At 40.5% G+C, this 24,546-nt stretch overlaps 1 protein-coding gene across 1 annotated transcript in view; it reads right to left on the bottom strand.

The window, feature by feature from the left end:
• Positions 1-1,199: 1,199 nt before the first annotated feature.
• CADM3 (cell adhesion molecule 3) overlaps positions 1,200-24,546 on the bottom strand; it is an 80,621-nt gene continuing 57,274 nt past the window's right edge. The window contains exons 2-9 of the mRNA XM_081340463.1: positions 21,764-21,904; positions 14,873-15,025; positions 12,805-12,942; positions 10,892-11,062; positions 8,894-8,984; positions 6,936-7,102; positions 4,177-4,302; positions 1,200-3,165 (exon numbers count right to left, since the gene is read on the bottom strand). Coding sequence (XP_081196589.1) covers positions 3,047-3,165; positions 4,177-4,302; positions 6,936-7,102; positions 8,894-8,984; positions 10,892-11,062; positions 12,805-12,942; positions 14,873-15,025; positions 21,764-21,904 — 1,106 coding nt within the window. The 3' untranslated portion in view covers positions 1,200-3,046. The remainder of the gene's footprint in view (positions 3,166-4,176; positions 4,303-6,935; positions 7,103-8,893; positions 8,985-10,891; positions 11,063-12,804; positions 12,943-14,872; positions 15,026-21,763; positions 21,905-24,546) is intronic.

The raw sequence follows: 24,546 nt of genomic DNA on the forward strand, positions 1-24,546 counted from the left end.
CCAGATTGGATGTTAAAATGCCAAAAGCCAACCCTTTTGTTTCATGCAAATTATTTCAAGTTCATGTTGCTTTATTTCATGCAAAGATCCACCATGTTTCTAGCCCTCGCTGAGGCGTTTGTGAAAACTTTTAAAACACTGGCAGTTAGTCATGTGATTTTTTCCCCCTTCCTCCTCCCCCCCCCACTTATACAGGCTTTTATGATCAAGTGGTTGGGTAGATGCTTTACTTTTTAAAAAGTGTATTGTTACGAAGGTTACAATTTGTTGTCGCATCAGCTGGCAAGCTTATTACTATCTGGGGCTGATCTTCACGTAAAAAAAAAAAATAATCAAGCTGATTTCCTGATTGTGAAGTAAACATAAACGTGTCCTCCCGGGGTCCCATCATGAGATCGAGAGGTGGGATTTGCAAGAAAACGGAGCAAAAGTGAGTTTGCCAAACGCCGCCATTTCCTGTCCAGGTGAAAGAAAATGGCAGCCATTTGCTTGTAATTGTGTTCATGGGGGAGGGCTGAGATCCGAGTGGCCTCCCTCCCCCATCTTGTAGTTAGCAGTGAACAATAAGGGTTTACGGCGGACGCTGTTGCTTTCAAGAACCCTGTTGGTCCAACTCTCCCCATCACTGGATGTTTTGGGGGCTGGAATTTGTGATCCCCCCCATAGTCCTTTCTCCTCTCTACGACAAGGAAGACACAGAAGGGTGTGACACCCTTGTACACTGACACAGTGTGGCTCAAAATTGAGGAAGACCCTGGCCTCTTTCCCGACCCCTTTAAAACACCCGTGTCCACCACCATCCCCGCCTCCCATGATTGGGAAGCTTTGACGACACCCAACTACACTGTCACAATTATTATTATTATTATTTTTGCCATGGGTTTGGGTAGGGACTTCAATTGGGTAGCTGGCGCCCCTCGTTTACACAGACCACAAAACAACATCCTTCTCTCGGACAGAGAGAGCAACGAAACGAGACCGAAGGATAAAATCAGTTCACAAGGACTTCCCATCCGGCAAAGCCCTTTCCCCACTCTTCCCCGCCGGGAGCTGGTTTCCACACAAAGTAAGCGGATCCAGGTGCAGGCCCCCCCCCAAATTTGTCCAAATCACGAGAACCCAAGTAAGAGATTACCGATTCTTCAAAAATCACTCGAGCGATTGGTACTCGTTTGTCCAAATCAAGAAGGAGCCGAGTTACGAGGACCGATTGCTCCGAATCAAGAAAACTCAAGTTGCCGGTACCAAATGCGTCTGAACGAAAAGGATCCAAGTCAGTTACCGCTTTCTCCAAAACTTGGATCCGAATAACTGGTGCTCAAAATCAAGAGGACTTGAGTAATTTTGGTACTCATTTGTCCATATCAAGGAGGATCTGAGTTACCTTGACAACCCACCCCACCCAACCCCCTCTTTTTTTTCTGAATCAAGGAAATTCAGGTAATTTGTCTGAATGAAAAGGACCCAAATCACGGGTATTAATTCGTCCGGATCACTGGACCCGAGGAACCGATGCCAATTATCCAGAATTAAGAGGATTTAAAATAACTCGTAGCAATTTATCCAAACCGAAACTCCAAATTCCCAAGATTAATTTTTTTTTCTGAATGAAGAGGATTCAAGTAACCAGCACCAGGTGGTTTGAAGATGATTTAAGGAATGGGCACCAGATCAAGAAGACTTTGAAAGCAGAGACCCTTCCTTTTTTTTTTCCAGGAGGACCCTCCCCCAAGAAACAAAAGATTCTTCAAACAGCAGCGGCGTTATTGGAGGCCCACGGAGCTCCTGGACCTCTTCAAATGCGTCTTACTTAGTTCCTCGCTTCAATCATCTGGACTCTTGGGTCCTTCACCCCCTCCAGGATCCGATTTGCAGGAAAAGATTTCTCAATGGGAGGAAGGACCTACAAAGCACCCGTGGGGGGGGGGGCGTGTGTGTGTTTTACACTCCGGTGCAGTGTATGCTAACCTCCCAATTTATTGATTTTGTGTTTGTTTGTTTTTTTGCACAAGCTGATTTTATCCTGGAGGCCGTAGCCCACAACGGGGACCCTCCTAAAGAACGCGGACCCATCCAATCCCTCAAACGCCCCCCTAACCCTAACCATCAAGACATGCCCACAACAGAAGGGGACAGGAATGGGAGGCCTTTGGAAAGAAAGAAAGAAAGAAAGAAAGAAAGAAAGAAAGAAAGAAAGAAAGAAAGAAAGAAAGAAAGAAAGAAAGAAAGAAAGAAAGAAAGAAAGAAAGAAAGAGAAAGAAAGAAAGAAGAAAGAAAGAAAGAAAAAGAAAGAAAGAGATAGAGATAGAAAGAAAGAAAGAAAGAAAGAGAGAGAGAGAGAAAGAAAGAAAGAAAGAAAGAAAGAAAGAAAGAAAGAAAGAAAGAAAGAAAGAAAGAAAGAACGTCCAAAACAGAGCACATCGTTAAAAGGAAAGAAAAAAAAGGGAGGGGGGAAGAAGAGGGGAGGGAAGAGACACACACCCCCTCAAACCAACAGCCCTAAAAACAAGCCAGAAGGAAGAAAGGAAGGAAGGAGAAAGGGAAGGGAAGGAAAGTAGCATTACCCCTCATTCTTCAGCTCTCTGTGTTTAGTGTGAGCTCGGCAGGCTTAGGAATGTAGATACAAGCAAGCAGGAAAAGCTGGGGGGGGGGGCTTTTGTTGGTTTCCAAGGATTCCCAATGTTCAGGTGGGGGGGGAGTTCCCCCCCTCCCATGTGGTTGCAATGTTTTATACAAGTTCAAGAAGCATCATGAGCCAGTTGATCTTTTTATGCCCCCCCTCCTTCTTTCTTTCTTTCTCTCTCTCTCTCTTTCTCCTTCTCCGTCTACCGTTAATCTCGGCCCTGCCTTTCTCCGTCCAATTCTTTCCTGGGCACGAGAGAAATGCCACAGACATATTGGGTGGGTGGGTTCCGTTGTCATCCAATGGTTGAGGCCGGGGTCCAATTGGCCACTACTTCTTCCTTTTTTCCCCCTCCTCCTCCTCCTCCTCCTCCTTCTCCCCCCCCCCTTGCTGCCCTGCCACCATTTCCCCACCCTTCCCCTCTTAGATGAAATATTCCTTCTTGTCATCCCCGCCTGGTTGACCTCCCTCTGCGTTGATAATGGCTGTGTCGGCATCCGGGGCGTCGTCTGAGCCTTTGGCCTCGTGGGTCAGGTAGGTACCTGTGTGGGAGGGAGGGTGAGAAGGAAGGAAGGATGGTGATAGAGAAAAAAGGAAGGAAAATGAAGGGGAGGGAAGGAGGGAGGGAGGGAGGAAGGGTGAGAAAGAAGGAAGGATGGTGATAGAGAAAAAAGGAAGGAAATTGGGGAGGGAAGGAGAGCGGGAGGAAGGAAGGGAGGGAGGAAGGGAGGGAGGGAGGGTGAGAAGGAAGGAAGGATGGTGATAGAGAAGAAAGGAAGGAAGATGAAGGGGAGGGAAGCAGAGCGGGAGGAAGGGAGGGAGGGAGGGAGGGATGGTGATAGAGAAGAAAGGAAGGAAAATGGAGGGGAGGGAGGGAGAGCGAGAGGAAGGAAGATCATAGACAAGGAAGGAAGGTGAAAGGGAGGGAGGGAGAAGATACAGAACAAAGGAAGGAAAATGGCAGGGAGGGAGGAAAGAAGGGAGAGAGGGAGGGAGGAAGATGGAGGAAATGAGGGAGTGAGGGAAGGAAGGAAAGTGATGGAGAAGGAAATAAAAAGGAGAGGGGGGAAAAAGGGAGGAAAGAAAATAGGGAGGGAGGGAGGGAGGAGGAAGAGGGAAAGAGGGACGGAGGAAGACAAATGAGAATTATTTGCCTCAGTTCCTAGGTAAAAAAAGACCACATATTTTTTTTTTTTGCAAATCTTCCTTCTACGGGCAGATAAAACGGAGGAGCATTGGAAGCCCTAACTCATTCCTGCGTCTTAGGCCAAGCGCCTGGATTTTGGCCAGGTGACCACGGGGTTGCGGCCGTGGCCGTAAGCCCAAGGACCGGCCCTCCGTGACTCCTGTCAGTGCCCTTGTAAACTTCGGATGGTGGCTAAATGAGTGCCTGTTAAGTCCAGGACTTCCTGTAGGCCTCCAATCTGGGCAACTGATTGACCGAGGCCTCCCTCTGAAGAACAGCGAAGAGCCGGGGCAGTGGAACTCCAAGACACATGAAGATGGGACGGGAGGGGCCGAAGGGACAGGAGGGGGCTGGCCCTGGCCCTTACCTTTGTGCCGAATCAAGTAGTGTCCCAGAACGATGAGGAGGATAAGGAGGAAGAAGATGACGAAGGCTACCACGCCCCCGACAATGGCGTGATAGCTACTCCTTTGTGGCGTCATGGGACTGGCATCTATCCGGATGGAAGCAGAATGCAAGATTCAGGGGCCAAAGCAAAGTTCACTCTCTCTTCTGCAAAATTACGTTATTGCTCGCTATTTCTGGGTTTCACACCCACGTACCAGAAGAACTTCATTTGTCTTTAGAGATGCTATGAAATTATCTTAGCAAGCCGGGATATCTAGGCTAGAGTATCCCGACAGGCCACTCAGAACATGGCTTGCTTGCTTCAGCTCCCACCTTATGGAAGCCTAGCTAGCAACTGGCCCAAATAGGGTACCGCCGGTTAATGAATGCCGGCGGGTTATTCCCAGGGGAAGGGCGTTCTCTGTGGGTGCGCCTGCCCTACGGAACCAACTACCCACAGAACTTAGGACTGCCCCCCGACCTTCGCTCATTTCGCCGGGACCTGAAAACTTGGCTCTTCGATCTGTTTGGTCCAGACTGTGGGGTTGTTAATTTAACTGGGTTTTAGATTTACTCTTGGGGCTTGAATTTAATTTAATTGTTTTAATTGTTTTAAATTTTTTGTATTCATGGTTTTAACTGCCCTGTAAACCGCCCTGAGTCCTACGGGAATAGGGCGGTATACAAATCCAATAAAATAAAATAAAATAAATCAATAAATCAATTTATCTACTGAATTCAATAGCTGAGGGACCCAAGTCTTCTCAGTGCCTTAATCCTGTTTTTCTTGAGTTTGGCAGCTTTAAGATAGGTGGACTTCAACTCCCAGAATCCCCCAGCCAGCCACGCTACCTGGGGGAATTCTGGGAGTCGAAGTCCTCACATCTTAAAACTGTCAAGGTTTGAGAAACACCATGTTAATCCATAACTACCTTTGCTTGTTCGCTGCATTGCTCTTCGTAGCCAGAAACATTGTTATTATCACCATAGGTTTGTGCGTTTCTTTTTTTTTTTAAGAAAATGCACACACCACCACAAAGGTTACCCAGGGTGCAATTTTTTGCAAATAGCAGAGTTGAATTACACAGAAAATACAGGCTCAGCGTGTAAACGGATAGGTAGGCTAAAAAACGACAACAATTAGCACAGCGTTGTGATATGCCTGGCAAGCTGCACAACTACCATTTGGAGCTGTGTAGTAACTTCACCAAATTAGTGAGGGTGTTTCCTCCATCGGGAACTAAGGTTGATCAAGAATTACGGCCATTTTCAAGTTCTTGGCCAAGATGAAATGGAAACCAAATATTTTGAGATTTTCTATTTTCATTTCCTGACTCTACAGAGCTAAAATGCCTCTTTGAGGGTTTTAATTTAGTTTTTTCCCCCCCAAGTTTGTTGTTGCACTAAAAGTTGCTAACCAGGAGAAATATGGATCTCTCTCCTTTCTTGTATCCACCAGGACCCTTGGTAGGCCAATCTCCATAACAAAATTAGGACCTTTTATTAGATTGCTCTAGATGAATTTTTAATAACTCTGGTATTGTCTGAAGTTAATTTTTAATGGAGTTTATTTGGGTTAATGACCTTTCCAACCCCAGTGAATTTCTGCCTGTCCCTCGGTTGCAGAAAACTAGGCTGTAGTAGACAATAAGTAAAAGAATTTATAAGGGCTGGCACTTTCCTCACAACTGCCATTTCCACAACATCCCTTTGAGGTAAATGAAAGGAGCTGGTGTGGGAGGAGGGCATTTCCTAGGAGTAGGGTTAAGGATTAGGGGCTGCCCCAAAGAAGAAGGGGGGGGGTCAACCTCTTCTCCAAAGCACCTGAAGGCAGGATGAGAAGCAACAGATGGAAACTAAGCCAGGAGAGAAGCAACCTGGAACTAAGGAGAAACTTCCTGACAGAACAATTAACCAGTGGAACAACCTGCCTCCAGAAGCGGTGAATGCTCCAACACTGGAGGTTTTAAGAAGAGACTGGACAGCCATTTGCATGAAATGGGGATAGGGTCTCCTGCTTGAGCAGGGGGTTGGACTAGATGACCTCCAAGGTCCCCTCCAAGTCTGTTATTTCCTTCCTTCCTTCCTTCCTTCCTTCCTTCCTTCCTTCCTTCCTTCCTTCCTTCCTTCCTTCCATTCCTTCCTTCCTTCCATTCCTTCCTTCCTTCCTTCCTTCCTTCCTTCCTTCCTTCCTTCCTTCCATTCCTTCCTTCCTTCCTTCTTTCCTTCCTTCCTTCCTTCCTTCCTTCCTTCCTTCCTTCCTTCCTTCCTTCCATTCCTTCCTTCCTTCCTTCCTTCCTTCCATTCCTTCCTTCCTTCCATTCCTTCCTTCCTTCCTCCCTTTCAGATCCTTCCTTCCTTCCTTCCTTCCTTCCTTCCTTCCTTCCTTCCTTTCAGATCCTTCCTTCCTTCCTTCCTTCCTTCCTTCCTTCCTTCCTTCCTTCCTTCTTTTTTAAAAATAAGGTTTTTAAGAAGAGACAGCCCTTTGTCTGAAATGGGGATAGGGTCTCCTGCTTGAGCACTGGGTTGGACTAGATGACCTCCAGGGTGTCTTCCAACTCTATTATTCCCTTCCTTCCTTCCTTCCTTCCTTCCTTCCTTCCTTCCTTCCTTCCTTCCTTCCTTCCTTCCTTCCTTCCTTCCATCCTTCCATCCTTCCTTCCTTCCTGGTCCCTTCCCACTCTGTTATTCTGTTAATAAGTCAACGAAGAGGCAGAGGGGCTACAAAACCTGGCTTACCGCTGACGGACAGGGTGTATTTCGCAGAAGACCTGCCCACAAGATTGGAAGCATAGCAAATATAAGTCCCACTGTCGCTTTTGTTGAGGTTGGGGAAGGTGAGGATGTCATCCTGAGCATCTAACAAGGCGTCAACTCCATCCTTCTCCCACCTGTATTCCTGAGGGCTGTAAGGAAAGGAAGAAGAGAGACGTCTCAAACAACTTCAGACAGATCCACGGATCAAAGAGAAGGGAAGATGTTGATTTTTTTGGCTTTGTTGAGTCCCCGCTTAACAACCACTCATTTTACAATGGTTCGACGTTACCACGGGCATGGAACAAGTGCAATAGGGCCCGTAAAACGAGGGTCTCCAACCTTGGCGACTTTAAGAGTGGTGGACTTCAATTCCCAGAATTCCTCAGCCAGCCTGTCTGTTTGAGGAATTCTGAGAGTTGAAGTCCTCAACTTCGCCTGTCAGTGGAATTCTGGGAGTTGAAGTCCACCACTCTAAAAATTACCAAGGTTGGAGACCCCCTGCTGTAAAGCACCCCCTGGTGGTCGCAAATGGTTCTGGTGCCCCCTGTGGTCACGTGACCACGTCGTCAGCTGCACAGCTGTCACGATGTTCTGCAGTCACGTGACCACCATTTGCCAAGGTTTCGCCCATTTCCAGCAGAAAAACACTCATTCAAATGAATCGGCTGCTTAGTCACCATGGCATATACTGAACATCCACAGCATGAAAAAAACGCCAGAAACTCACTTGCAGTCATCCGGTGTCTCAACTTATAATGCAATTTTGAGCTCAATTGTGGCTATAAATTGAGGAATATTTGTATTTTATCATTTCAATTTCTATAGTCACCCCTTGGAACTTGTCCCCAAAAAATTAAAAGAAACAATAAGAATAAAAGAACTGAAAAATAGCCAGGATTGATTCCACGGTCTGGCTACGATTAATTTTTATCTGCATTCCCACTCACGGCCCCCTTCAAAATATGCTTGCATCGGCTTCTTCGCTTCTAGTTTTATTTTTTATTTTACTTTATTTTATTTTTGCTGCTGTAGGACTTTTATTTGATCATAAACCATTTATTATTTTTTGCAGGGTACTGAAAGCACACACACACACACATACACACACACATGGTATGTAGGCAGCTGAAAAATAAAGGATCTCCAGGACTTTTTTTTTTTAAAGTAAGTTTGCAGTCCTCATGGTTAATGATGCGTTGAAAAAGCTACATATGCTACGCTTGGCTGAAAAGCGCCAAAGCCAGAAAAGTGCTTTTCCCAACAATGCTTCTTCTTCCAAAGCAGAGAAAAATTCAAAAAGGAAAACGCAAAATAAAAACAATTATGCAAATGTTCCTCATTTTAGCCTCCTTTACGTGGGCTGCCAAAGTTTGCCTCTCCTGGGTGTCTGTGCGTGCGTGGGAAGCTGCGAACTCAAAATCACAACTGTCCCACACAGACCCACCTGTTTTCAAAAGCAACTTAACTGTCAACATCCAACTTGAGGATCCAAATAAAATTCCCAAGTTCCGAAAATCTTACTCTTTATTGAATACACGGCGTGTCGAAACAAAACTAACTCTGAGGTTCCAACACCAATTCATAGATTTTAAACAATAGTTTTCCCAGCTTAAACCCCCAACGCCTTACTTAGTCCATATAAACAAGTTCATTTTGTTATGGGAACTGTCTGCTTCAGATCCACACCTGTTCTGGTGTCCTTGAAAAGGTTTCAGGCTCTCACAGTCTTCAGCTGAATCGAAAAGGTTTCATTTCTCCATCTAACCCACACAAAAGCAACACACACACAGACACACACACACACATTACTCTAAAGCCAAGTTGAAATGCAGAGGCAAGAAAGCTTGGTTTTCTCCAAGATCAAAAGCCACAAAACTGGAAGAAGAGGTCGGATAGAGGCTGGAGAAAAATAGCATTTTAAGAAAGGACAGGACACTTACATCGGATTCCCTTCTCCTTTGCATTGAAGCACTAAGCTGTCCCCTTCTTGTGGACGCTCCGGTTTGGATTCGATTTTTGCCGTTGGTTTGTCTGCGGAGAAGACGACCAAGGAGAAGAAAGAGGAAGGTTATAGGTGGCCCTCGACTTACGAGAATGAGCCTGAAATTCCTGTTGCTAAGCGAGACATTTGTTGACTGAGCTTTGCCCCATTTTATGACCTTTCTTGCCACAGCTATTAAGTGAATCACTGCAGTTAAAATAAGATGGCCACCCGGTTGTAAAGTGAATCCGGCTGCCCCATTGACTTTGCTTATCAGAAGGTCGCAAAAGGGGATCATGTGATCCTGGGATGCTGAGACCGCCATAAATACGAGTCAGTTGCCCAGCATCTGGATTTTGATCATGTGACCCTGGGGATGGTTCAAAGGCCGTAACTGTGAAAAGGGGTCCTAAGTCACTTTTTTCAGCGCCATGGAAATTTTGAACGGTCGCTAAATGAACGGTTGTAAGTCAAGGACCACCTGTATCTGGCTGGACAACTATTGATTATTATTCTTTATTGGGTTTATTAATCTAGAGATGAGTCATTCCGTTGACATCTGCATCAAAGCCTTCCTTGCCAGTTTGAAAGCTTCCTGGCTCTTTCTCTCTTTGAACTTTTTAAAAGATATTTTTAATTAAAATAATAATCAATGGGATGCTGACATGCTGCAAAGCAAGGCGATTCTTTTTATTTATTAAAAGCTGCTTTTGCCCCCTCTTGGTATTCCAGAGTGGCCTGCCATAGAATCATCCTCGTTATTTCAAGATCACAGTCTAGAACAGGGGTCTTCAAACTTGGCCCTTTCATGACTTCTGGACTTCAATTCCCAGAATTCCTCAGCCAGGCACACCTGGCTGAGGAATTCTGGGAGTTGAAGTCCACAAGTCATAAAAGGGCCACGTTTGAAGACTCCTGGTCTAGAAAGGCGCAACATTAAAGGAAAGGTAGAGAGGGAGGGAGAAGGAAAAATGAAGAGGAAGGGGAAAGGCAAACGAGACAACTCAATTTTGAATTGTGTGTTTATGTGTGTGATTTTCTTTAGAAGGCTGCAAGAGTTCTTGTCATTTTTATTTCAAGAAGGCCTTTTAGGGAAATTAAAAATGGGAGGAATTCTGGGAGTTGGAGTCCGCCTATCTCTAAGTGGCCAAGGCGGACAAACAGTGTGGAAGGCTCAGAATGGAAATGTGTTTGAATATTAGTAGCTTGGGCTGGTAATTCGGCTGTTGCTTTGATCTCCGAGTTTGGCGATTTGGCTGCAAACCTTTCATCTCCATTCGGGGGGACCTCTTCAGTGTGCTTTGAGTTGTGCTTGTCTGTCAGAGCACTGGCCTTTGAATACCTTTTTGTGTGATGCAAATGCTGAGTCATGGTCTGGCTTTGGTCTCTTTGATTGGTTGTTTGTTGTTGCTGGGCCCACAGCCTTTGGTGTTTAAATATCGTCTGTGTGATGCAAATGGTGTCGTTTGTTCAGTTGCTTCTGAGTCATGGTCTGTTTTGTGCAAAAATCACACACCCCCCAACAAGAAATCAGACCACGTCCCGACAACAACTGCCATCCAAACAAACAACCTGAAACCAGACCCGAAACCAGACTAGACCAAACGAACAAATGCCACTGGCATCACACAGATGATATTTAAAACACCAAGGACTGCGGCCCAGCGACAACAACGAGCCAGCCAAACAGCCCGAAAACAGACCATGACTCAGCGACATGCGGACAACAACATCCACACCAATTTGCATCACATTAAAAAGGTATTCAAAGGCCAGTGCTCAGACAGACGAGCCCAATGCGAAGCGCGTGGACGATGTCCCCTCGAATGGAGACGAAATGTTTGCAACCTAATTGAACAAGCTTGCAGATCAAAGCAACAGGCCAGGCTCAGAACTGACACTGTCCTAATTCGGCAAGGTTTTGAAATAAGTCACGGGCTTTTCCTGAGTCACATACAAAAGACGGAGAGACGCTGCGAGGCGGACTTCTCAAAGATTTGCAGAGAGGAGTGGTCCACTGTGCACGTAACATCTGCTCCATCGTCCTCTTTGCCAACCATAATTTCTACTTGGCTGCTGACTGTAAACGTTTTCCCGTTTGCATCTTTGGAGACTTCCAACGACTGGCCTGTTTGGGAGAGAAAGAGAAAAACAAACAAAGAAACTTAAGATTGGTGGCTTAGGAGGATACAGCAAAAGGAGATGAAATGATTTCAGACAGAAAAGGTCATCCAAACAGATAAGAAAAAAGAAAAGAAAAGAAAAAAAGAAAGGAAAAGAAAAGAAAAGAAAATCTTTATTGTCATGAATGAAATTCTGTTGCTTGCTCTCAAAAGTTTCCACCTACAAAACACACATTTAAAACATACTATATACAACACATGTATAAGCCTACACCCTTACATATAAATAACATATAAATATTAATCCCTGTCCATCTTGAATACATAGCGGAAAGAGGAAGCTTTAGCATTCACAAGCTTAATACTGTAAATACAGTGTTTGATTCTGGATCAAAAACATGCTGAGTGGATAGTTTCTGATCTAAAAAATTCAACTCGCGAGTCAACAAACTCATCTCAAGGATCCTGATCTTTTATTGCCGGGGGGGGGGGGGAGAAATCAACATTTACAAGAGGGCTTTTTATTTATTTAAAGCTGGTTTTGCCCCCTCTCGATATTCCAGAGTAGCCTGACATAGATTCATCCTCATTATTTCAAGATCACAGTCTAGAAAGGCGCAACATTAAAGGAAAGGTGGAGAGGGAGGGAGAAGGAAAAATGAAGGGGAAGGGGAAAGGGAAAATTGAGACAACTCAATTTTGAACTGAGTGTTTATGTCTACGATTTTCTTTAGAAGACTGCAAGAGTTTGGGAATATGACTAAAATTCTATTCTATTCCATTCCATTCCATTCCATTCCATTCCATTCCATTCCATTCCATTCCATTCTATTCTATTCTATTCTATTCTATTCTATTCTATTCTATTCTATCCATTCTTATTTCTATTTCTATTTCATTCTATTAGTCCATTCCATTCCATTCCATTCCATTCCATTCCATTCCATTCCATTCCATTCTATTCCTAATATTCTCTATTCTGTTCTGTTCTGTTCTGTTCTGTTCTAATTCTAATTCTAATTCTAATTCTAATTCTATTCTATTCCTATTATTCCCTATTCTATTCTATTCTATTCTATTCTATTCTATTCTATTCTATTCTATTCTATTCTATTCTATTCTATTCTATTCTATCCATTCTTATTTCTATTTCTATTTCATTCTATTAGTCCATTCCATTCCATTCCATTCCATTCCATTCCATTCCATTCTATTCCTATTATTCTCTATTCTGTTCTGTTCTGTTCTGTTCTGTTCTAACTCTAATTCTAATTCTAATTCTAATTCTATTCTATTCCTATTATTCCCTATTCTATTCTATTCTATTCTATTCTATTCTATTCTATTCTATTCTATTCTATTCTATTCTATTCTATTCCATTCCATTCCATTCCATTCCATTCCATTCCATTCCATTCCATTCCATTCCATTCTGCCTGGCAAGGTAAGCTGTACATTCTCAAGCTACAAAATTAAATATTTATATATTGGCATGTAATTTGACACTACTTAGAGATAATTGACGTACAGATAATTAACCTGGCCACAGGTTATTGTATGTTAAGGGTCACTGGTTTAATAGGCTTTAAAGAAAGACGGGGCTAAATCCAGTCAATATAGAATGGTAAAGGTAGGGCTCTTAATTTTACAAAAGCTTCATTAAAACCTTGACTACACCTGGGAAACAAACTGGATGACCCAATCTGACATCCTTCTTTGGTTTTTGACTAGCATGTTTGTGGCTTACCTGTCAAGACTCTATTCCCTTTATTCCATCTAAGCTGAGCAGCTGGTTTACTGCCAGAAGAGGCACACGTCAACAGGGCTACGTCTCCTTCCCTAAGAGGACCTGAATAACCCGAGATTTGGGGTTTCTGTGGGATTCCTGAAAGAGAAGAGGACAATGAGGACTAGTGACTTAGAGTATCCCAGAGAAGATGCGCTTTGAAGTGTTTGTTCCCAGAAAGGACAATGCCTTTGAGCTTGGAGTGAAACTGTAGCTCTGGGATGGGATGACATCTCTCCTGCCTCCTTATTAAATTTTTCATAAGAATAGAATAGAATAGAATAGAATAGAATAGAATAGAATAGAATAGAATAGAATAGAATAGAATAGAATATAGAATAGAATATAGAATAGAATATAGAATAGAATAGAATAGAATAGAATAGAATAGAATAGAATAGAATAGAATAGAATGGAATGGAATGGAATAGAATGGAATGGAATGGAATGGAATGGAATGGAATGGAATGGAATGGAATGGAATGGAATACAATACAATACAATACAATACAATACAATACAATAAGGAAAGAATAGAACAGAATATGAATATTAGAAATAGAAATAAGAATAGAATAGAATAGAATAGAATATACAATGGAATATAAGGGAATATTTCTATTTCTAATATTCATATTCATATTCTGTTCTATTCTTTCCGTATTGTATTGTATTGTATTGTATTGTATTGTATTCCATTCCATTCCATTCCATTCCATTCCATTCCATTCCATTCCATTCCATTCCATTCTATTCTATTCTATTCTATTCTATTCTATTCTATTCTATTCTATTCTATTCTATTCTATTCCATTCTATATTCTATTCTATATTCTATTCTTATTTCTATTTCTAATATTCATATTCTGTTCTATTCTTTCCTTATTGTATTGTATTGTATTGTATTGTATTGTATTGTATTGTATTGTATTGTATTCCATTCCATTCCATTCTATTCTATTCCATTATATTCCATTATATTAGAAATAGAAATAAGAATAGAATATAGAATAGAATATAGAATAGAATATAGAATGGAATAGAATGGAATAGAATAGAATAGAATAGAATAGAATAGAATAGAATAGAATAGAATAGAATAGAATAGAATAGAATGGAATGGAATGGAATGGAATGGAATGGAATGGAATGGAATGGAATGGAATGGAATGGAATACAATACAATACAATACAATACAATACAATACAATACAATACAATACAATACAATACAATACGGAAAGAATAGAACAGAATATGAATATGAATATTAGAAATAGAAATAAGAATAGAATAGAATAGAATAACAGAGCTGGAAGGGACCTTGGAGGTCTTCTAGTCCAGCCCCCTGCTCAAGCAAGGAACCCTATAACATTTCAGACAAATAATCTCATGTTTGAGATGTACAAAACAGGTCTTCCATTCCTGGAACATTTCAGCCACCCCCAAAAGTATACGTGTTTTTTTCTCTGGGAATCTGCAACTCATGTCCCTGTATTCAGAAGCATTCTGGCAGTCCTTGACTGATTCATTTAGTCACCGTCTGAAGTCACAACAGCACTGAAAAAAGGGGACCAGTTTTCACACTTACAACCGCTGCAGCATCCCCACGGTCACGTGATCATAACTCAGAGGCTTGGCAACTGGCATGTACTTATGACAGTTGCAGGGTCCCGGGGTCACGTGATCCCCTTTTGCGACCTTCTCACCAACAAAGTCAACGGGGAAGCCAGACTCACTTCACAACCCCGTTACTAACTTAACAACGGCACGATTTGCTTAGCAACGGTGGCCAGAAAGGTCGTAAAGTGAGGCAAAGGCCACTCAACAACTGTCTTGCTTAGCCACGGAAAATCTGGGCTGGATTCTGGCCGCTAAGTCAAGAACTACCTGTATTTCCCAGACAGGAGAGGACTGGGGTTTTTCCCGATGGAGGCCGCCCCCCCCCAAGAACTTAGAAAGACTGAAATGTTCCAGGAACAGACCCCCCTGTTTCGGACAGGGCTTGCCACTGACCCCTTGGCCTCACCCAACACGGTGACCATCGCTTTCGCAGTCCGGACGGGCCGGGTGAATATCGTGCAGGTGTACTCTCCCTCATCGGCCAGCGTGGTGTTGTCAATGCTGATGCTCAGCTCGTTGGCTGTCGAATTCTCCAGCTGGATTCGAAGGTCTCGCAATGCTGGGGGGAGGAAGCAGGGCGAGTTAGAGAAGGGGCAAAGGGGTCATCTTAGGCCTGTCTGTCTGCCTGCCTGCCTATCTATCATTATCTATCTATCTATCATCTATCTCTATCATATCATCTATCTATCTATATCATCTATCTATCTATCTATCTATCTATCTATCTATCTATCATTATCTATCTATCTCTATCATATCATCTATCTATCTATCTATCTATCTATCTATCTATCTATCTATCTATCTATCTATCTATCATTATCTATCTATCTATCTATCTATCTATCTATCTCTATCATATCTATCTATCTATATCATCTATCTATCTATCATTATCATCTATCTCTATTTATCTATCTATCTATCTATCTATCATATCATCTATCTATCTATCTATCTATCTATCTATCATTATGATCTATCTATCTCTATCATATCATCTATCTATCTATCTATCTATCTATCTATCATTATCTATCTATCATTATCTATCTATCTCTATCATATCTATCTATCTATATCATCTATCTATCTATCATTATCATCTATCTCTATCTATCTATCTATCTATCTATCTATCTATCTATCTATCATTATCTATCTATCTCTATCATATCTATCTATCTATATCATCTATCTATCTATCTATCATTATCATCTATCTCTATCTATCTATCTATCTATATCATCTATCTATCTATCATTATCATCTATCTCTATCTATCTATCTATCTATCTATCTATCTATCTATCATTATCTATCTATCTATCTATCTATCTATCTATCTCTATCATATCTATCTATCTATATCATCTATCTATCTATCATTATCATCTATCTCTATCTATCTATCTATCTATCTATCTATCTATCATATCATCTATCTATCTATCTATCTATCTATCATTATGATCTATCTATCTCTATCATATCATCTATCTATCTATCTATCTATCTATCTATCTATCTATCTATCATTATCTATCTATCATTATCTATCTATCTCTATCATATCTATCTATCTATATCATCTATCTATCTATCATTATCATCTATCTCTATCTATCTATCTATCTATCTATCATATCATCTATCTATCTATCATTATGATCTATCTATCTCTATCATATCATCTATCTATCTATCTATCTATCTATCTATCTATCTATCTATCATTATCTATCTATCATTATCATCTATATCTATCTATCTATCTATCTATCTATCTATCTATCTATCTATCTGTCTGTCTATCTGTCTATCATATCTAATTTATATAGCCCATCGCATCAAAAACAATATTTTTTCCTTCCTTCCTTCCTTCCTTCCTTCCTTCCTTCCTTCCTTCCTTCCTTCCTTCCTTCCTTCTTCCCCTGTCTATCTATTTATCCATCATTTATATAGCCCATCTCATAAAAAACAATCTTCCTTTCTTCCCTTCCTTCATCTCTTATCTATCTATCTATCTATCTATCTATCTATCTATCTATCTATCTATCTATCTATCATTATGATCTATCTATCTCTATCATATCATCTATCTATCTATATCATCTATCTATCTATCTATCTATCTATCTATCTATCTATCTATCTATCATTATCTATCTATCTCTATCATATCATCTATCTATCTATATCATCTATCTATCTATCATTATCATCTATCTCTATCTATCTATCTATCTATCTATCTATCTATCTATCTATCTATCTATCTATCTGTCTGTCTGTCTATCTGTCTATCATATCTAATTTATATAGCCCATCGCATCAAAAACAATATTTTTTCCTTCCTTCCTTCCTTCCTTCCTTCCTTCCTTCCTTCCTTCCTTCCTTCCTTCCTTCCTTCTTCCCCTGTCTATCTATTTATCCATCATTTATATAGCCCATCTCATAAAAAACAATCTTCCTTTCTTCCCTTCCTTCATCTCTTATCTATCTATCTATCTATCTATCTATCTATCTATCTATCTATCTATCTATCATTATGATCTATCTATCTCTATCATATCATCTATCTATCTATCTATCTATCTATCTATCTATCATTATCTATCTATCATTATCTATCTATCTCTATCATATCTATCTATCTATATCATCTATCTATCTATCATTATCATCTATCTCTATCTATCTATCTATCTATCTATCTATCTATCATTATCTATCTATCTCTATCATATCTATCTATCTATATCATCTATCTATCTATCTATCATTATCATCTATCTCTATCTATCTATCTATCTATATCATCTATCTATCTATCATTATCATCTATCTCTATCTATCTATCTATCTATCTATCTATCTATCTATCTATCTATCTATCTATCATTATCTATCTATCTATCTATCTATCTCTATCATATCTATCTATCTATATCATCTATCTATCTATCATTATCATCTATCTCTATCTATCTATCTATCTATCTATCATATCATCTATCTATCTATCTATCTATCTATCATTATGATCTATCTATCTCTATCATATCATCTATCTATCTATCTATCTATCTATCTATCTATCTATCATTATCTATCTATCATTATCTATCTATCTCTATCATATCTATCTATCTATATCATCTATCTATCTATCATTATCATCTATCTCTATCTATCTATCTATCATATCATCTATCTATCTATCATTATGATCTATCTATCTCTATCATATCATCTATCTATCTATCTATCTATCTATCTATCTATCTATCTATCTATCTATCATTATCTATCTATCATTATCATCTATATCTATCTATCTATCTATCTATCTATCTATCTATCTATCTATCTATCTGTCTGTCTGTCTATCTGTCTATCATATCTAATTTATATAGCCCATCGCATCAAAAACAATATTTTTTCCTTCCTTCCTTCCTTCCTTCCTTCCTTCCTTCCTTCCTTCCTTCCTTCCTTCCTTCCTTCCTTCCTTCTTCCCCTGTCTATCTATTTATCCATCATTTATATAGCCCATCTCATAAAAAACAATCTTCCTTTCTTCCCTTCCTTCATCTCTTATCTATCTATCTATCTATCTATCTATCTATCTATCTATCTATCTATCTATCTATCTATCATTATGATCTATCTATCTCTATCATATCATCTATCTATCTATATCATCTATCTATCTATCTATCTATCTATCTATCTATCTATCTATCTATCTATCATTATCTATCTATCTCTATCATATCATCTATCTATCTATATCATCTATCTATCTATCATTATCATCTATCTCTATCTATCTATCTATCTATCTATCTATCTATCTATCTATCTATCTATCTATCTGTCTGTCTGTCTATCTGTCTATCATATCTAATTTATATAGCCCATCGCATCAAAAACAATATTTTTTCCTTCCTTCCTTCCTTCCTTCCTTCCTTCCTTCCTTCCTTCCTTCCTTCCTTCCTTCCTTCCTTCCTTCCTTCCTTCCTTCTTCCCCTGTCTATCTATTTATCCATCATTTATATAGCCCATCTCATAAAAAACAATCTTCCTTTCTTCCCTTCCTTCATCTCTTATCTATCTATCTATCTATCTATCTATCTATCTATCTATCTATCTATCTATCTATCTATCTATCTATCTATCTATCTATCTATCTCTAAATTATATAACCCATCTCACTGAAAAAAACCTCTGGGTGTCATATAACAAAGCTAAAACAGTGAACAAATACATACAACCACATATTGCTATTTGTTATAAAAGGCTATAAAAAATGGAACAAAACAAGGACATTTGTTTACTGCTTTCAACAGCTTGAAAAAGTTTAGATTTTTTCCCCTCCTATCCTGGAAATTTGGTATATGTCGAGATTCTAAGCCTCATCTAAAATATAAAATCAGGGAAAGCTCTAAAGTGCAAAAATTTTTTATCTCTTTTTAAACATTAAAGCAGAGTTTCTCAAGCTTTTCTCAACTCTCAACTTTAAGATGAGTAGACTTCAACTCCCAGAATTCTCCCAAGCCACTGCATTGGAGTGGCAAAGCTTGGGATTACCACTAGAGGACAGCAAAGAGATAGGAAAACTATCTCCTTGCTGCCATCTAGTGGTCATTTCAGTGCTAGTACATCGGATTCCCAGAATTCCCATGGCTGGCTGAGATGTTAAAAGTTGCTAAGCTGGAGAAACACCGCTCTAAAGAATTTCACAGCTGTAATTACAGGGAATCACAAAGAATGCTGAATTTGTGGCAGTAAAAAAAAAATACACACGCTGGAGGGAATTGCATGCTCCAGCTGAAGGCGTGAAGTCTGTGATTAGGGGAAATTTGTGGCAAACGAATCAGAAAGAGATTGCAAATTGTTCAGAACCGCCTGTATTTGCGTGGATTCCAGATCAAAATACTGCAACCTCTTTCTGCATGACACTTCCTTAGGAGAAAGACTGTTGCAAACGGTCTTCCTGCTAACACTCATCTTCATGCCTTCAGATAAACAAACAAACGTTGGAACTAGCAAGCTAAGGCTTCAGTGAATTGCTACAACATCCCTGGCTGCAGACAGAAGGAAACAAAAAGGCCAAATTTAAAGGAACCCCCCCAAAAAAAACTTCTCCCCAAATCAAAATGAAGAAAAACGAGCTATCCACAACGTTGTAAATACTATTAAAAACAGAGTGACATGACATGACATCCTTGGAATTTACAGTATGGAAATCAATAGGCTTTCCTCTTAGATTTATAGGGCTGGAGCATCATTCATCAATAAATCATTGATCACATTCAGATAACATCTCTGCAGTTCAACAAATTAAGAGCAGCAAGTGTCTCTCTCAACGCCAAGCCTGGAGCAAAATTATCAGTTTGGGACTTCTCACAGAGCTGGCTTCGTTTGAGGATGGCAAGAAGAAAAGAAAAAAAAAGTTTAATCTGTTTAACTTTGGGCGTACACACAGACAGGGCTGCAGGTCTGTAATGCATAGTAAGAACAGAATAGAAGTGAACAGAATATGATGGAGGGGTATTTGGGGCTGGCTTTTGGAAAAGAACTAGGCAAATGTGTAGAGAATCCAGACAATATTAGACAGTGAAAACAATAAAGGAGAATATTTGTAGCTCAGGGTTGACATGAGGTTTCTTTGATGCTTCGCTGAGCTGGGTGGTTTTCTTGGAGACGTTTCATGACCCAACTAGGTAACATCATCAGTGCTAGAAGGGATGGAATGGAATGGAATGGAATAGAATAGAATAGAATAGAATAGAATAGAATAGAATAGAATAGAATAGAATAGAATAGAATAGAATAGAATAGAAAATAGAATATAGAATAGAATATAAAATAGAATAAAATACAACAGAATATAGAATAGAATAGAATAGAATAGAATATAGAATAGAATTTTATTTTTATTTATTTTTATTTTAATCCCATTTATATCCCGCCCTTCTCCGAAGACTCAGGGCGGTGTACAATTTAAGCACAAACCAATGTGCTTAGCAATAGCCTTCATTCTATGTATATGCCTGCTTATTAGGGCAGAATGTAAAATAGAATAGAATATAGAATATAGAATATAGAATATAGAATATAGAATATAGAATATAGAATATAGAATATAGAATATAGAATATAGAATATAGAACAGAACAGAACAGAATAGAATAGAATTGGAAGGGACTCAGTTGCCAAGTGTCCAAATTCTGGTCACATGACCATGGAGATGCTACAATGGTTGTAAGGTTGAGGACCAGTCATAAATAACATTTTTAGGACCACTGTAACTTTCAATGGCCACTAAACAAATGGTTGCAAGTCAAGGACCATCTGCGGCTGTCATTTGTGGTGCTTAAAAAAGGACAATCTGCCTTTCACACCAAACCCAATTAGATTTATTTTATTTTATTTATTTTTATTACATTTATATCCCGCCCTTCTCCGAAGACTCAGGGCGGCTTTGTGTGGCCCCAAAATATCTTGTTTTCGGTTTAGACCAAGCCACCCAAAATACAAAGAAACAAAAATCTCCAAGATTTTCAAAGTAGCCGACGATGTCGGGCTCTTTTAAGCAAATGGTTCGTTTTGCTTTTTAAACTCCCGTTTCAAATATGGCCCTTTTCAAACTCGTTAGTCGGCCCCGGTAGTGAGAAGGAGGAGGATCCTGAGAAAATATGGATTACATCCACCATAAAAATGTCTTGTGTTCGTAGCATATTAATAGCTTCAAGGTGGAGAAAATAAATTCTCCTTGAGGGGGAAAAAAAATATGTTTCGCTGGTCACTGGGAGGCCATTTCGAGTCACCGCAGGTGAGCGGGAAAACCAACATCTTTAAGGTTTGTTTGCAGATAGTCCCTTATCTCCTTTACCCAGGCAGGAGAAATCCCCATTGAAGCAAATGCTCTATTTCCTCTTATTTGACAGAGCTGGGATTTTCAGAGAGGCCTCTGGATTTTTACCTTTCCCTCCGTGACGTCAAGAAGGGCTTGAAGGCAGATTTGGACACCGAAAACTGAGGGGGTTGCAAATGCCCAAAAAATATAAAGCGCGACAACAGAAGCTCGGTTTGCAAGGACCTGGTTCCAAATTGAGCCAGAGGGATTTGGCTGGCAGCTAATTGCATTTGTTATTGGCGCCTCTGACAGTCTACAGCGTTTCCCGTCGTTGGGATTTAAGGATGGGGACGGATAAATCACGGTAAATAAATTTGGGGACTGTCGCCGGGCAGCGGCCACAAGCTGGGCTGCGATGCCGTCGGCGTTACCTCGTTTTTCTCCGAAGTAGAGCGTCTGCTGAGCGGGATTGGACCACTGGAGCGAGGAATCTTCTGGATCCTCCACCTTGCAGGAGAGGATCACCTTGGAACCTGCCACCACGACTTCATCGGAGGTCACCGGTTGGCTACCTGTAAAAGAGACGGAGATTAGTCACTTGATGGGACTCCTTGAAGCTCGTTCGGTCCCTCTCCGCCCAGCCAAGAGAATCCCTGAAACCCATTTTTTTTTGCCAGCGGGGGGGAGTGCCAGCCTCTCCGCCTCTTTAGCTTCCTTGAGGACTAGAAGCTTAGGTCAACCTTGGATGCCAGCCACTCACTCTTCCCCCCTCACCAAGAGAATCCCTGAAACCCACTTTTTTTTAACCAGCGGGGGGAGTGCCAGCCTCTCCACCTCTTTAGCTTCCTTGAGGACTAGAAACTTAGGTCAACTTTGGAGGCCAGCCAACTCACTCTTTCTTCTGCTTCCCACAGCTATTTGACCAGTGACCAGCAAAGGAAAGCAAAAGAACCAAGACTCTTAGCAGCGCTAGAGCAAAACAGGAAAAGCTTCCTTTCATAGCTGACCCCTTACATATCCAAGCCAAAGCATTTCATTGCCCCCCCCTCCCCGTTCAAAAATGCTGGGGGTGTCTTCCACTCAGCACATTCTGCACCGCCTACTTAATCCAGGAAACGCAGCTCATGCCCCCCAGTTCCCCCCCCTCCTCTGCCCCCACAGCCACCCATCCTCTCAAGGACTGGAAAACGTCTCTTGGCCGGGTCCCCAAACCCGGAGCTTCTGCTGCTGCCACCCAGCCCCCCAACAAACAACCAGCCCCTTGTCTGCCCCCGTGTTGCTATTCAGACGCAGCCCTTTGGAAACCGCCACACATGGAAGCTTCCAAAACCCTTCACATGATGGGGCCGGCCTTGCCAAGGAATTCCGGCAAGTGGGCGCAAGCAAGATCAGGCTGGGTCCAAACGGCTAGATTAAATTTCGGAAGCTTCCTCCCCGCCCTCCGCCCCCCCCCCCAGCACGGTAGGGAAGAGTCCCGAACCTGTCAATGGAATAAGGGTTCCTAATGGGGCGCTTCCGCAGCAAGAGCTGGGGGGGTCCCCCAATCTCCCCTGCAGCCCCCCCCCCCGAGCGGCGGTCGAGAGAAAGCAGATCCTACTCTTTGGAAGTATACATTTAAAATGCAAAAGAAAATAATGGGAAAATAAGGGAGGGGAAAGGGAAAGGGGGGGGGGAAGTGTAAGGCAGAAGGGAAAAAGAAAGGAAAAACGTTGACTTCCGACTCCTTTGGGTGCAGTAGAATAAGGTAATAGCATAAAACCTCGATTATTTACTTTTAGGTAATACAGGTAAGCCCTCGACTTACAACTGTTCATTTAGTGACCAAAGTTACAACGGCACTGAAAAAGAATAGAATAGAATAGAATAGAATAGAATAGAATAGAATAGAATAGAATAGAATAGAATAGAATAGAATATAGAATATAGAATATAGAATATAGAATAGAATATGAATACAGAAAATACAAATAGAATAGAATAGAATAGAATAGAATAGAATAGAATAGAATAGAATAGAATAGAATAGAATAGAATAGAATAGAATAGAAGGTGATGGGAATAGAATAGAATAGAATAGAATAGAATAGAATAGAATAGAATAGAATAGAAGGTGATGGGAATAGAATAGAATAGAATAGAATAGAATAGAATAGAATAGAATAGAATAGAATAGAATAGAATAGAATAGAATAGAATAGAATAGAATAGAATAGAAGGTGATGGGAATAGAATAGAATAGAATAGAATAGAATAGAATAGAATAGAATAGAATAGAATAGAATAGAATAGAATAGAATAGAATAGAATAGAATAGAATAGGAATAGGAATAGGAATAGAATAGAATATAGAATATAGAATAGAATATGAATTCAGAAAATACAAATAGAATAGAATAGAATAGAATAGAATAGAATAGAATAGAATAGAATAGAATAGAATAGAAGGTGATGGGAATAGAATAGAATAGAATAGAATAGAATAGAATAGAATAGAATAGAATAGAATAGAATAGAACAGAACAGAACAGAACAGAACAGAACAGAATAGAACAGAATAGAATAGAATAGAATAGAATGTGATGGGAATAGAATAGAATAGAATAGAATAGAATAGAATAGAATAGAATAGAATAGAATAGAATAGAATAGAATAGAATAGAATAGAATAGAATAGAATAGGAATAGAATAGAATAGAATGGAATGGAATGGAATGGAATGGAATAGAATAGAATAGAATAGAATAGAATAGAATAGAATAGGTCGTAAAGTCGAGAAATGCTTGCAATATATATACTAGCCGTCTCTCTAACCACAAGCCTATCAAATCAGCCAAACCCCAAATCAAAGTTTCTTCCTTCCCCTCCCCCACCTCAAGCACAAAGCCCAAGAGAGGTTCCCAAGCCGAAACAAAAGTAATTGTGTTCGTTTTTAGCTGTCTCTGGGATGAGAAGGCTTCTAAGGAGATTGTTCCCACCTGGCAGGTGAGAAATGGGTCGTGCCGGGTACGCTGAGTACCTTCCTCCTTCTGCGTCTTCTCGTCCTCCGAAGAGTTAATCCTTATGCTGTGATAAGCTCGGTTACCTTCTGCTGTCAGAAGTCAATCCCTGTTCTGGCTCTTTAGTTGCCATGGAAAGGAAAAAAGACGGCTTTTGCACTGTTCTTCCTAGCTCAGAGTAAGGCGTCCAGGACCTGTCACTCTGCAGCTGTCAATCT

This window comes from Vipera berus (genome assembly GCF_964194415.1).
Source record: "Vipera berus genome assembly, chromosome: 16".
Lineage (NCBI taxonomy): Eukaryota > Metazoa > Chordata > Lepidosauria > Squamata > Viperidae > Vipera > Vipera berus.